Here is a 13665-nt window from a genome sequence, read left to right as displayed (position 1 = left end):
AAGGTGGAGAGATCACCCCTGGAGTGGGGACGCGCCAGGTCTAGACTTTACTGGTCGGAAGGTTCGGGGCCGGCAGCACCTTGGACAGAGCGCGGGTGAGGGGTGGGGCTGCGTGGCGGGGAGGGTGAGTACCCAAGGGTGCCTCGACCTGGGGGGTCGCGCGGAAAGCCCGGGCGCGCACGGCAGACTCAAGGCGCCGGGGCCTCTCCAGCAGAGCCACCGGGACCCAGAACATTGGATCCCTCGTCCACAGCTACCCCATGCAAATGAGGCTAGGACCGCATACATTATGCTAATTAAGCGAAAGTCTGGGCGGGCGGGGGCGGGGCCTCCCCAGCCAGCCGCGCCCATTGGCCCTCGCAGGGCTGACGTCACGAGCACCGCGCGCGAAACGCTGGCGGGATGGCGGGGGCGAGCCGCTGGGGCGGAGTCTGGCGTCCCCACCAGCGTCCGGCCGCACCCGTCCTACCGGCTGAGAAGAGACGACCGGCCGCCGCCGGCGCCGCCGCCGCCACGAGCTGTCCCTGCGGCGCGCCTGCCCCGGCAGGGCCGGCCGCACTGCGCTCGGGCGCTCCGCGCGTCCCCAGCCTCCGCCCCGGCGTTGGGGGCGCCGGGCCCGCGCGTGCGCAGCGCGGGAGGGGGCGCGGGCCGGGACCCCCGGCCGGCGCGTGCGCGGACGGGGCACTGGGCGGTGGGTGGGCACCGGAATGATTCTCCGCGCGCTGTGGCAGCACTGAGGAGGCGGCCGGGGGCCGAGGGAAGCGCGGACCGCCCGCGCCGGGCCGGGCCATGGCGTTCCTGGCCGGGCCGCGTCTGCTGGACTGGGCCAGCTCGCCACCGCACCTGCAGTTCAACAAGTTCGTGCTGACGGGCTACCGGCCGGCCAGCAGCGGCTCGGGCTGTCTGCGCAGTCTCTTCTACCTGCACAACGAGCTGGGCAACATCTACACGCACGGTGAGCCGCGCCCCGCATCCCACACCCGCGGCAGCCCTGCCCGAGCCTAGTCGGGGGCCGGAAGGCCGCCGAGCGCCCCAGTGCTCAGGTCCTCGGCTGCCTGGGCCCTGGCACGGCCAGGAGCCGTGGTGACAAAGCTGCCATTGTCCCGGACGGAACTGTCCTTCCGCTCCCCGGGCGAGGCCCCCGGGGCAGGCGAGGGAAGCAGAGTAGGGGACCAAGTCCGCTTAATCCCTCTGAGCCCCGGGGAGGAGTCTGGTGTCCGCCCCCCTTCATAATCCCTGTGTCTGGGGCACCCTCCCCCGCCAGCACTCGTCCAATAGATAGATGGGTGTTGACTTTGGCTAGGAGGGGCCCAGGAAAAGAAGCCAGGCCCCAGCCCCTCCCCGTGCGGCTGCCCTGCCACCCCCGTCCGGAGCAGCCCGGCCGCGAGGCTCCGCCTGGTGGCGACTCCTTCCTCCCCCCACCCCACCCCCGCAGGCGCCCGGCCCCTCCTCCGCGGCCCTGCTCTGCTGACACAGCCCTGCCCGTCCTTGGGCTGCCCGGAGCCAGGAGAGGGGACTGGGCAGGCAGGGCCCAACCTTGGTACCTGCCTCACTGGGGGACTATGGCTTAGCCACCCGTTGCCCAGTTTGCAGCCAGCAGCTTCAGTCTGCTGTGCCCGCCTTTGACCCCTGTGAGGGCAATGCTAGAGTGCCCTGGGGAAGGGGTAGGAGTCGCCCTGGTTGGGGCCGACAGGAATGGAGCACAGGAAAAGCTGCTGGGGTGATGGAACAGGCTCCGTCAGCCCCTGTCCCCTGCCTGACTTGGCCCCTTTCTGGAAGACAAAAAGACCCAAAGCTCCTTGTGTCTGGTCACCTAAAGAGGACACAGGGGTTGAGAGAAGTGAGCTAAGTGACCAGGGGATCTGGTATCGTCGCCCACATATCCTATTCAGAATTCAGCATGAGGTCATGCCTCCTTCTGGCTTCTGCTGACACACCAAGTTTGGGGGACTGGGGCCCCCTGCTTTCTGGGGAGGTAATGTGGCTGCAGGGATGAGAGCAGCGTGGGAGTTAAGACTGCTTCCATGGCTTACCTGCTGGGGTCACCTGGGCCACTCACTCGGTTTCTTCAACTGAAAGTGGATGACGGTCTCTACTTCCAGAAACTCTTTTGTGAGCTCTGCTGTCCCAGAAGTTACTGAAGGCACAGGGCCTGCCTCTGTCAGCCCGGTCGCTAGTGTGCTCACAGCATTGTCAAGACCTGTCTTGCCTCATCCCCCTTGTATTATCTCTAGACTGTGGACTCCCTGAGGAAATGACTTGTCCTCTGTGCTCAAGCCCTGTGATGGGTAATTATCTCCTCCCCCAGGGCTAGCCTTGCTAGGCTTCCTGGTGCTGCTGCCGATGACCATGCCGTGGGGTCAGCTGGGCAAGGATGGCTGGCTGGGGGGTACGCACTGTGTGGCCTGCCTGGCACCCCCCGCAGGCTCTGTGCTCTATCACCTCTTCATGTGCCACCAAGGGGGCAGCGCTGTGTATACCCGACTCCTTGCCCTGGATATGTGTGGGGTCTGCCTTGTCAACACCCTCGGTGAGCCAAGGGATGGGGTGGGTGGGTTTGAAGGATGGGAGCTGGGAGGGGGCAACCAGGAAGGAGGCGGCAGGAGTCACTCACATGAGCCCCGGATATAAAGGGCAGGCAGTTCCCCAGACTGATGTGCCTTTTCCTGCCTCTCTCCTCTGTGTAGGGGCCCTGCCCATCATCCACTGCACCCTGGCCTGTAGGCCCTGGCTGCGTCCGGCTGCCCTGGTGGGCTACACCGTGCTGTCAGGTGTGGCTGGCTGGCGGGCCCTCACAGCTCCCTCCACCAGTGCCCGGCTCCGTGCCTTCGGTTGGCAGGCTGCTGCCCGCCTGCTGGTGTTTGGGGCCCGGGGAGTGGGGCTGGGCTCCGGGGCTCCAGGCTCCCTGCCCTGCTATCTGCGCATGGATGCACTGGCACTGCTTGGGGGACTGGTGAACGTGGCCCGCCTGCCGGAGCGCTGGGGACCTGGCCGCTTTGACTACTGGGGCAACTCCCACCAGATCATGCACCTGCTCAGCGTGGGCTCCATCCTCCAGCTGCACGCCGGCGTTGTGCCAGACCTGCTCTGGGCCGCCCACCACGCCTGCCCCCCAGACTGAGCCACCTCCTGCCCGCCATGCCGGCCTCTCGACAGTCTTCTAGGACCACCAATACCGTGCTTCACTCCTGCTGGTCTTCGAGGGGCCGAATGCCTGGATGCTTCCAGCAAACAGGACTCCCCAGCTGGGAGACCTCATCTGTTCGTCCATTCGTCCCTGTGGACTCATCTCTTCTACTCACACCTCGGAGCTCTGGCTTCCCCTCCCTGCCACCTTCTTTCAGGGTACTGTCCGTGTAGGCTAGAAGGAAACCTTTCCTTCCTAGGCCTCAGTTTATCCTCTGTGACCTATGAGGGTATGGCCAGAGCAACTCCGGGGTCATGTCTGGCTCTGACAGTTGGAATCCTACCAGCCCAGAGCCATGAGCCCACCCTGCCCAACACGTAAGGTACCTCATGGGGGCCTTGCCCAGCCTCCAGCCCGTATTCCTGACCTCTGTCTTTCTGCTCTGCATACCAGCCCTCCCTGCAGCCTGAGGCTCACCCACCCCTTCTCCCTTCTGTCCGGAGACTGTGGAGTGAGGGGTTGGGGCAACAGGACTAGTCTCTTATCCCAGGACCACGGGGTAGGAGGGCGGCTGCAGGTACTTTCTCCAGGCAGCTAGCACAGAGACATAAAGAGCAGAGTGGCCCTGGACTCAGGGCCCCACTGGGCTGAGGGCCCCTCCCCACTTTGAGTGCCATGCTCTGATGGCTCGACCTACACAGTGGGGACGCGCCTGCTCAGGAAATCTCTGCTCCACACGGCGCATGGCTCCTACCTCCAGTCAGCTGGCCTGGGGCCCTGCATCAGGGCTCAGCCTCCGCCCACCCTGGGGCCTCAGACCTGGGGCAACATCAATAAAAGGGGCAGGAAGCGCTGTGTTGCCACACAAGCAAGCTTGGGTGCTCCCAAGATTCAAATACCTTTTATTAGACATGGGTAGGCAGGAGGCACCTCTGGAGTTCCCAGAGGGACCCAGCCTCCAGGAGGATTGGGGGGTGGCTAAAAGGTTAAAAGCACCAAGGCTGGCCTGTAGATTCAGGTTGGGCCCAGTGAGTCCTCAAACAGGCTGAGGAGGTTCCGAGGTTCAAAGGAGGGGAAGGAACCCCGAGGGGGCTCAGAGTCAATGTCACTTAGGTCCAGGGCATCCCTGGGGTGGGGGGGAAGAGAGACAAATGACACTTAGGTTCTGAAAGCCACTACCTCCCACCCCCCTGGACTCTGGGCCTGCTCACCTCAGTGAGTACCTGTTCCGGGGGGCGGGGGAGCCATGACGGGGGGTGGAGGTATTCCCGACAGCCCTGGCCAGGACGGCCTCTGGAGAGAGTGAGAGCCTGCACGGGGTGGGCCAGACAAGTAAGGTGTCGAGGGGTGGGGAGTGCACTGGGCGGAGGCCACAGCTGGGTAGGGGCAGCAAGATCAACCCTGTCCCTGTGCAGGTGCCAGGCTCCAGCCTGGCATGGGCCGGGGGGGGCACAATGGGGACTAGCAGAAACGCGGTGCCCTTTGAGAGAAGCACTTTCACAGCTTTGAAAGGCCATCTGACCACACTCAAAGGCTACCTCCGTTCTGTCTCAGAACACATGGGTTAGGAGAGCTGGCTTTGTAGTGAACTTGTGAAAATGAAGCTTTTCTGGTACTTCCTGTCGACAGGACGTGTCCCCGTGGCAAGGGGGTGACATTTCCGTAAGGAAGGGGTTAACGGTGTGATTCCTCCTGAGGCCTGTGTCCCAAGCATATGATTTTTTTTGCAGCAGTTTCTTAATTACAGCCCCTCACCTGACCACCAGGAGTTTCCCAGGGCCCAGCTCCCCAGTGCCTCATCTGTGGGCACTAGCAGCCCCTGCTGTTGGGGGGGGGGTGCTGTGGCCCTCACTGCTCCCTCAGGTGGCAGTGCCTGAAGCCTGAAGTTGCCAGTTCTGCTCTGCTCTGCACATTGCCTGCACTGAGCTTGGAAGAGACAGCTGCATTCAAAGCAGGCCAGGCTGCACCCCCACTGGCCCTGGTTCCCATACCAGGGCATGATGGGAGCCAGGTTTGTGGGAGGGGTCCTGCTCACTGCTGATCCCCTTGGGTCTGGGGCCTGGCCGTGCTGACCGCCCCTTTCCCCCGCCCCCAGCACCCTCAGCTCTCACCCACCCTATGCTGTCGTCATCCCAGCTGCTGGAGAGGCTGCTGTCCAGGAGGAGGCTGCAGGGCGGGGAGCCAGGTGGGGTGGCTGGTGGGCTTGGGGGCTGCAGCCAGCTGGCAGGGTGAGCCAGCCCATGCCAGAGCCAGCACAGCAAGGAAAGCAGGGCCTGTGGGGACACAGATGAGGGAGGCAGGTCAGACCCTGGGCTAGGGAGCAGGGCGGGACGTCCTGCCACCATCGCCCGACTTACCTGCCACAGGGCCCACCCTCGACTGAAGGCGTCAGCAGCCATATACCACAGAACGCTCCAGGGCCGAGGCTGCCTGAGCATGGGCAGGGCCAGCAGGGCCGAGGCTGTGGCCCGCAGCTTGGGGTCAGGTTCTAGCATCATGGTGAGGACAGAACGCAGCTCGGAAGACAGGCCTGTCCACAGGGCAGGGCCATGTCAGGGGTGACTGGGCTGTGAGCCCAGTTGTCCCCCACCACCAGCCATTTCCTCCCACACGAGCCTGCCCTCCCTGGGGCAGCATGGTCCTCTCCATCCTTGCCCTCCACTTACCAGCCGTGAATTCAGGGGGCAGATAGCCCTGGCGAAGCTGCTGCCAGCCCTCCCCACCATGGGGTAGCTCCATGTTGCACGCCACTTCCAGGATAGTGAGACCCAGACTGGGAAGGACGGGGGCAGTGACAGAAGAGGGGCAAGGTTGGCCTTGGGACACAGACCCTAGAGCTCCAGGCTGCCCAAGAAGAGGGTGAGAAAGGGCTGCGATCTTCTGCCATGAGCCAGGGATGTGGGCCCCAACAGGGCCAGTGATGGGACCGTGTCATCAGCATGGACCCCAGGCAGAGCACAGCCTGTAGCACCTGGTGAGTCCTCCTGGCACCCCTCACCGGACAGGCACTATGGTTACTAATGTCACTACCATCGTTCTATTGACAAGGCTGGATATGGCTGTTCGAGGCCGCTCAGGGGTTACTAGCATGGACGGTGGAACCCAGTGCCTGGTCTACTCCCAGCCTCACCACTTGCTAACTGGACTTCGGGCAAGTCCCTCAACCCCACTGTGTCCGCTGCCTGTAAATGGAGTCATTGTCCCCACTGTGGGGGTGTGGTGAGGAAATGGGTGGATGCACGTAAAGTGGCTCCAAAGCGTTCACTGCTTAGACAGCCTGACTCTGCAGAACCCCCTCAACTACAGGGCAGGCCTCCACCCCTTTGGAGCAGCATGTCCGGCCCAAGGCCAAGTCTTCCTGACTTTGGGCTAGGGTGGCGTTTCCCTCCCTCTGCTAACTGCACCCTGCCCTGCGCTGCCGAAGAGCCTCCCCCATCCCAGCCCTCACCTGAACACATCCGCTGCTGTCCCATAGGAGCCCTGCAACAGCTCAGGAGCCATGTACCGGGGGTCTCCCTCCTGGGCCTCACCAGCTCCAGACGTACCCAGCTCCACCAGCAGCCCAAAGTCACCCAGCTTGCACCGGCCCCGGGGCCCCAGGAAGATGTTGGCAGGCTTGACGTCAAGATGGACCAGGCCTTGGCCGTGGAGGTGAGCCAGGGCAAGCAGGGTATCCCGCAGGTAGCCCCAGACCTGGGCCTCGGGCAGGCCGGCGCCCCAGGCCTCACAGTGCTGCTGCAGGCTGGGCCCACACAGCTCCGTCTGCAGGTACAGGATGCCGCCCTCCTCCCAGGCTTGCTCCAGCCGCACGCAGCGTGGGTGCTGCCCCACCTTCTCGTGGCCGCCCACCTCGGCCAGCTTGTGGGCCCGGTCCTTGGGGCCCCGGAACGGTGACATAGAACGCTTTATGGCATAGAGCCGGCCATCTTCCTTAGAGCGTACCTGGAAGGGAGGCAGCACAACCACTTAGGAGGGCCATCCGGCAGATTCCACTATGACTGTACGTGTGTGGGACTTGTAGCATGGCGTCTACCTTAGAGAGACCCACACACGTGCAATAGCAAAACTGGGTAAGCCACTCGAGCTCTAAGTCTTGACCCAGAAGGGTCTCCATGGCACGTTGTTCTATGCAGAAAGCTGGGTGCAAAACCATGTGGGCAGAATGACCCGCTGTATAGAATAGACAGCGAGTTTGTCTCTATATGGTCAACTTTGGAGATGTATAGAGAAAGGTCTGGAAGGAAGGACACCCACCTGAGAAGCATAGTAGATTCCTCTGAGAAGAACTAGTCTAGGGGCCGGTGTTGTTTGTACTTTTTAACAACAAAATTGTCTCCATGTAGTACTTGTGTAAGGAGAATTACCATTTTAAAGGACATATAAGTGATTGGAAATATATTTTAAGAAAAAAAAAGTGGCATGGAGGGTGTAGCCTGAATGCGGGCTGGCCTGAGGTGATGGGGGAGGGGGCTGGCTCCAGGGCAGGAGGAAAGGCAGCCAGGAGCCACTGTAAAGCATGCCAGGCTCTGGACAAGGGGAACGTGTGTGTTGAGGGGCCTGAGTGGGGGGAAGGAGAAAGCAGTCAAATCAGGCACTGAGGAAGGGAGCCTGTCAAGCCAGTGGAAGCAGGCTGCCCAGGACACTGTCCCATCCAGGCATGGGAGGGAGGCGGGATGGGGGAGATCCCCCAGCAGGCCCAGGGAGTTGTCACCCCACTCACCTTGAAGACCTCTCCATAAGAGCCGTGGCCCAGGCGGCCAAGCCTCTGGAAACTCTGTTGGAAAAAGGACTCTGGCCGGCTGGGGTCATATGAGGGGCTCTGCAGGGTCTCAGAGGCTCTGCCTCGGAATGACACCCTCCGGGGCTGGGGCTGGTGCCAGCCTGGGGTCCGAGGAGGGAAGAGGCGGCTGATAGGGATGCTGCCCTTGGCAGGGGGCCGGGGTGGGAGGCTGCGACTGAGCCCCCCAGGTCTCTTGAGGGAGAAGCCAGGTTCTGCATGGCGGAAGTAGGCTGGGACTGGGACAGGGGTACCACTGAGGGGTGGAGGGGTGCCCTCCGTGGGCACGGGCATGGCCAGCACAGGAGACCCTGGGGTGCACAGTACGGAGCAGTATGTCCACTCAAACAGTGCCTGGTCCTGTGGCCCTAAAGAGGCTTCGGAAGAGAACCACGTCCACTCCGCACACACGTTCTGCTTTAAACATGGAGGCCACAGGGACGCCGAGCACCTGCTGGGAGAAGGCAGAGGACAAATACATATATGCCTGCACACAGTCATCTGTACCTTGGAGGTTAGAAGCATAAAGTGAAAACCCCAAGGCCATGTCCTCCAGACTCCCACAGTCCAGCAGAGGTTAAGCTGAGGCGGGTTCTGGAGCCGGACCGCCTGCATGTATATCCCTGGCACATCACAACCAGCTGTTTGGCCTTAAAATATACACCTTCTTCCAAAAATGTAAGGTGGAAATATTAACACAGGCCTACCATCTCTTATCTCCAAAAGTAAAAACAAAGGTCTGAAGCCAAGTTTCTTTCCTGACTTCTTTCTCCTAGCCACCAGGCTGAAACTCATTTCGTGGGACTGCACTTCTAGCTCCATGTTGCAGAGACCAAGTTCCAGGCAGGCGCAGCAGAGAAGCCAGGGGCTCCCTCTTCTATCAGCCTCTGCTCGAGGAGCAAAAGCTTGACCTCAGAGTCCGGAGGGCTGGCAACACGGAGCCCTGGTAGCTCTAGCCCAAGCTCCTTTGCAGGAAAGAGGCTCCCCCGTGGGAAAGGCGAGCCGAGAAGGCCAGAGGCTACCATCCCCACCCTAAGGAGGCACTGTCACCCAGTGAGACGGGCACCACTGTCCCTGCCCTCAGCTCCAGAGCTGCGGCCCAGGGATTCTGCCTACCGAGAAGCAGGCAATGAAACAGAAAGTTCTGAAGCTCTCACTGCAAAAAAATAGTGACTTTATTTGAAACAATGTGTGGGAAGTTCAAGCTCAAAGGCGCTCTCAAAGTCAGTGGAGGCTTTGGTGGTAAGCAACTAGGAGGAAGCTGGTGCCTCCGTTAGTGCAACAAAGTACCCCTCGGGCCAGCTAGTTTACTGCAGAGAACGGGGGAAGGAGAGAGCTAACAAGAGCCTGGTTGGAGTCAGAACAAGCCCCAGACACTGAATTCAAAAGCTACCTTGTTAAAGGAGCCCCAAATTAATTAGATCATTGTATGGAGCAATGGATGCCCTAGGCATTGTCAAAAACAATAGAACAATCAGCCCACAATTGGTGGGGTAACAGCTAAGTATGGGGAAGGATAGACAGAGCCCCTGTGAAACCACTGGTATTCTAAGGTGACCCGCACATGCCCGAGGCTGGGCCCTCTGAGAAGGAGCACCAGAGGCTTCACACCGCAGGGGAAAGAGACATCACTACAATGGCCCAGCCAGTCACTAAGCAAATAAACAAGCAAACAACAGTCACAATCCCCAGAGGGGGGGGTGAGAAACCAGTATCCACAGTTGCTATAGCATTGTCTAAAATGTCCAGTTTTCCACAACAACAAAAAATTACAAGATGTGCAAAGACATAGGGAAGTGTGACCCATACACAGGAACAAAGCAGACGACAGAAACTACCAGTAAGAGGGACCAGATGTCAGATTTCACAGATAAAGATGTCAAAGTAGCCACTATACATATGTTCAAGGAACGAAAGGGAACCACGCTTAAAGAAAAGAACTATGATGACAACATTTCACCAAATAAAGAATACTGATAATGAGATAAAAATTATCAAAAGAACCAAGTGGAAATTATGGAAATGAAAGGTGTAATACTGAAATGAAAATCTTCACTGGAGGGGTTCAACAGTAGATGTGAACTGGCAGGATGATGAGCAAACTTGAGGACAGATGGACAGATTATGCAGTCTGAAGAACAGAAGGAACAAATAACGAAGAAGCAGGAACAGAGCCTCGGAGAAATGGAGGACAGCACTCAGTACACCGGCCTATGCAGAATGGCACATGGGAAGGAAAGAAGAGAAGCAGAAGGGAAAATACACTAAGAAATAATAGAGGAAAACTTCCTAAATGTGATTCCCAGAAAAACCTCCCCACTGCAAGAAAACCACATTAACCCTAGGCAATGAGCTCAATGAACTTCAGGTACGGTAAGTGAAGAGATCCACACACAGAAACATCATATTAAAAATGCTGAAAACCAAAAACAAGGACACAATCTTGAGAGTGGCAAGAGAGAAAAGGACTCACCACTTACAACCCCTCCACAGGAGATTAACTGCTGACTTCTCAACAGAAACAGCAAAGGGCAGAAGGCAGTGGGGTGGCATATGCAAAGTGTGTGTGTGTGTGGGGGGGAATCTGTCAACCAAGAATTCTATATCCAACGAAACTATCTTTCAAAAATAAAGGCAAAATAGGGATGCCTGGGTGGCGTAGTCAGTTAAGCGTCTGCCTTCAGCTCAGGTCATGATCCCAGGATCCTGGGATCGAGTCCCACATCAGGCTCCTTGCTCAGCAGGGAGTCTACTTCTTCCTCTGCCTGCTGCTCCCCCTGCTTATGCTCTCTCTCTGACAAATAAATAAACAAATTTAAAAAAAAGAAAGAAAAGAGAGAGGGTTAAAGATTTTATTTATTTATTTATTTATTTATTAGAGAGCGAGCAAGAGAGAAACAGCGAGAGGGGAGAGGGTCAGAGGGAGAAGCAGGCTCCCCGCTGAGCCAGGAGCCCGATGTGGGACTTGATCCCAGGACTCCGGGATCATGACCTGAGCCGAAGGCAGTCACTTAACCAACTGAGCCACCCAGGCACCTGAGGGTTTATTTAAAAGTAAAATAAAATAAAGGCAAAACAGAGACATTCCTGGATAAAAACAAAGAATTCACTGCTAACAGACCTGCTTTATAAGAAAAAGTAAAGGTAGTTCTCCAGGGTAAAAGCACATGAAGAATTACTGGTAAGAGTAATTACGTGATGCAAAAGACAATGTAGGGGCACCTGGGTGGCTCAGATGGTTAAGCATCTGCCTTTGGCTCAGGTCATGATCTCCAGGTCCTGGGATTGAACCCCATGTCGGGCTCCCAGCTCATCAGGGAGTCTGCTTCTCCCTCTCCCTTTGCCCCTGCTTGTGCTCTGTCTCTCTCTCAAATGAATAAATAAAATCTTAAAACAAAACAAAACAAAAAACCCCACAAAAGACAATGTAAGTGTGTATTTCTTCTCTTAGCTGATTTAAAAAGCAATTGTACAAAACAGTATGTATGTAATTGTATTTGGGCATATAACATATAGAAATGTAACATACATACTGTTAGCCCAAAAGAGGTGGGTGGGAACAGAACTATACTGGACTAGAAGATGACACCAGATGGAAACTTGAATCCACAGGAACAAATGAAGAGAATCAGAAGTGATAAATAAGAAGGTCAATATTATACATATATACTTGCTTTCCATTCTTCCCTCAGCTTCTCAAAGAAATTAAAGAGGACTTAAATAAATGGAAAGACATCCAAAGACAATATAGATCAAATGGCAATACTCTCCAAATTGATCTAGTTTCAGTAAAATCAGAATCAGAATCCCAGCTGGCTTCTTTGCAGAAACTGAGAAACTGATCCTAAAATTCATATGGAATTTCACAGGACCCAGAATAGTCAAAACAAAGTTGGAAGTCTTGCACTTCCCGATTTCAAAGCTACAGGAATCAGAACAGTGGTATTCATAGAAGGACAGACATATAGATCAATGGAATGCAACTGATGGTTTAGAAATAAACCCTCACATTCATAGTCAATTGATTTTGACAAGGTTGCCAAAACAATTCAGTGGGAAAGAAGTCTTTTCTATAAATGGTGCTGAACAACTGGATTTCTACCTGCAAAAATCAGTGAGCAGAAAACTCTGACTTATTTTTCCCTCTAAGTGTGAATATTCATGTATTTCTTGACAGAAATATTAATGTGTTTGATTATGGGATGATGTCCTAGGCCCACAGGTGGTGTTACATATAAATGATATGTGTGCCCTATTAGCTTTCTAAAATCAGAGACGTGTTGAATTCAGAAACACACCTAACCATGGGAGGGGGTGCGGGGGGTGGGGCGGGAGGGCTTGTGGATCTGTAATACTGACCTTAGGGAAGGCTCAACCCAGTATCTGGCATACAAATCCCCCAATAAAAGCTGTTACATAACAAGTAGTATATAATAGTGTTCTGAGCAGTAATTGAAAGAACACACAAAGTGCAGAGGTCCCAACAGTGTGTTGGGAGCGAAAGGGCTGTTATGTTGCTATAATGTTATAATAGAAACAAAAACAAGAAAACAAAAGAGGAGGAATCCAATTCTGAGAGGAAGCCACAGTGTATCAAAAGATGTCATACCCAGCAGGGAGTGAATCGGTAATAGAATGATGAGTGAGCAGTCGTCTGAAGTGTGCCCTCCAGTCGCTTGGGACAGTGAGGGGACCGGGGAGGCACCCCCATGGGGGCCTGCCTGGAAGTCACCCTACATCCTGTGGGGACGCTTCCTCTGCCGGTATTCACCTCAGGATTCCCATCTCAGGGTTTCTTAAAGCGCAGAACCAGGGTTTCAGAACCCCTTCCAGCGCTGGTTAGAGGCCCAGTCCTAGCATATTTGGGACACCAGGCACCTGCAACTTAAACCAGTTCTCAGACCACCCCAATTATCCCTTGCATTCTAGCACCACGGGCCTGGCCAAACAGCTTTGGGGAGGGGATGGGGAGGGAGAAGGAACAGGGGCTCCCGGTGAATCCAGGGTGGCCCGGAGCAGGCCAGGCCTGCGTGACCTCTGGAGCTTTCAGGGGCCTCACCCTCTCACTGGGCCGGACACATTGCTGACCACGGTCTACCGCGCTAGACTGTGAGCTCCTCCCGGGCAGGGCCACAGCTGGTTCACCTCCGTGGACGTGGGGAAACCCTGGCGAACATTCGAAGAGACCGGCTGTCACGGGGGAGGGGCTTCTCCTGGGGAGGGGCCGGTAAACGGGGGGCAGTCGCTGGAGAAAGGTGCTCCCAGAAAGGGGACTGGGAGGCCGGGGAAGGCCAGGAGGGCCGGGGCCCGCCCCGGGAGCGGCGGCAGGGGCAGAGGGCGGGGCCGCCGCGGGCAGGGCGCGACCCCGCGGGGCCGGGAGGGGTTGAGGCTGACCCCGGAGGGGCTGTCAGGGGGCAAAAGGCTGCCGGGAGGGAAGTGCCGGCCCAGCACCCTCAGGACCCGGCATGGGCTCACCTGGACGGATGGGCGGGGCGCAGCTCAGCAAGGTCCCAGATTCCGGGTCGGCAGAGGCCGCGGAAGCCCCCGGGGCGGTCAGGCGGGCCGGGGTCTGCGGTCGACGGCTCTCTACCGGAGGACTCTCGGAGGGGGAACGGCCCGTGAACGCGCGCAGAGCCGGCTCGCGCCAAAAATTCCAAACCGGCCTCGAGGCCCCGCCCAGGAACGCCTCTTACTCCGCCCCCTCTCCGATGCAGCCCATCAGAGGCGCCCAGGCCGCTGGGGCTCCGCCCCCCCACGTCCC

The 13665-nt window shown here is 57.5% G+C and overlaps 2 protein-coding genes across 12 annotated transcripts; one reads left to right on the top strand and one right to left on the bottom strand.

Moving 5' to 3' along the window:
* Positions 1 to 463: 463 nt before the first annotated feature.
* On the top strand, positions 464 to 3546 carry PAQR4 (progestin and adipoQ receptor family member 4). 3 transcript variants are annotated; one of them, XM_006743032.3, is made up of 3 exons: positions 468 to 955; positions 2309 to 2530; positions 2688 to 3546. In XM_006743032.3, the coding sequence occupies exons 1-3, from the start codon at positions 790 to 792 to the stop codon at positions 3119 to 3121; spliced, it is 822 nt and encodes a 273-aa protein (XP_006743095.1). In that variant the 5' UTR covers positions 468 to 789; the 3' UTR covers positions 3122 to 3546. The 3 variants fall into 3 exon arrangements, with proteins under 3 accessions (XP_081676365.1, XP_006743095.1, XP_081676363.1); XM_081820237.1 differs by having other exon boundaries at positions 931 to 955; positions 2235 to 2530; XM_081820239.1 differs by lacking the exon at positions 2309 to 2530 and having other exon boundaries at positions 464 to 955.
* Positions 3547 to 4006: 460 nt separating this feature from the next.
* Positions 4007 to 13610, bottom strand: PKMYT1 (protein kinase, membrane associated tyrosine/threonine 1). 9 transcript variants are annotated; one of them, XM_081820234.1, is made up of 9 exons: positions 13380 to 13519; positions 12964 to 13070; positions 7848 to 8358; positions 6576 to 7069; positions 5794 to 5900; positions 5485 to 5657; positions 5243 to 5400; positions 4339 to 4437; positions 4007 to 4253 (listed from the first exon to the last, which is right to left on the bottom strand). In XM_081820234.1, the coding sequence occupies exons 3-9, from the start codon at positions 8196 to 8198 to the stop codon at positions 4142 to 4144; spliced, it is 1494 nt and encodes a 497-aa protein (XP_081676360.1). In that variant the 5' UTR covers positions 8199 to 8358; positions 12964 to 13070; positions 13380 to 13519; the 3' UTR covers positions 4007 to 4141. The 9 variants fall into 9 exon arrangements, with proteins under 9 accessions (XP_081676360.1, XP_081676361.1, XP_030894671.1 ...); XM_081820235.1 differs by lacking the exon at positions 12964 to 13070 and having other exon boundaries at positions 4351 to 4437; positions 13380 to 13610; XM_031038811.2 differs by lacking the exon at positions 12964 to 13070 and having other exon boundaries at positions 13380 to 13607.
* Between the last annotated feature and the right edge of the window lie 55 nt (positions 13611 to 13665).

This window comes from Leptonychotes weddellii, chromosome 5 (assembly GCF_054177405.1).
Source record: "Leptonychotes weddellii isolate Sample4059 chromosome 5, ASM5417740v2, whole genome shotgun sequence".
Lineage (NCBI taxonomy): Eukaryota > Metazoa > Chordata > Mammalia > Carnivora > Phocidae > Leptonychotes > Leptonychotes weddellii.
Note: the sequence above shows the minus strand (reverse complement) of the source record. Positions and strands in the feature narration are given on the sequence as shown.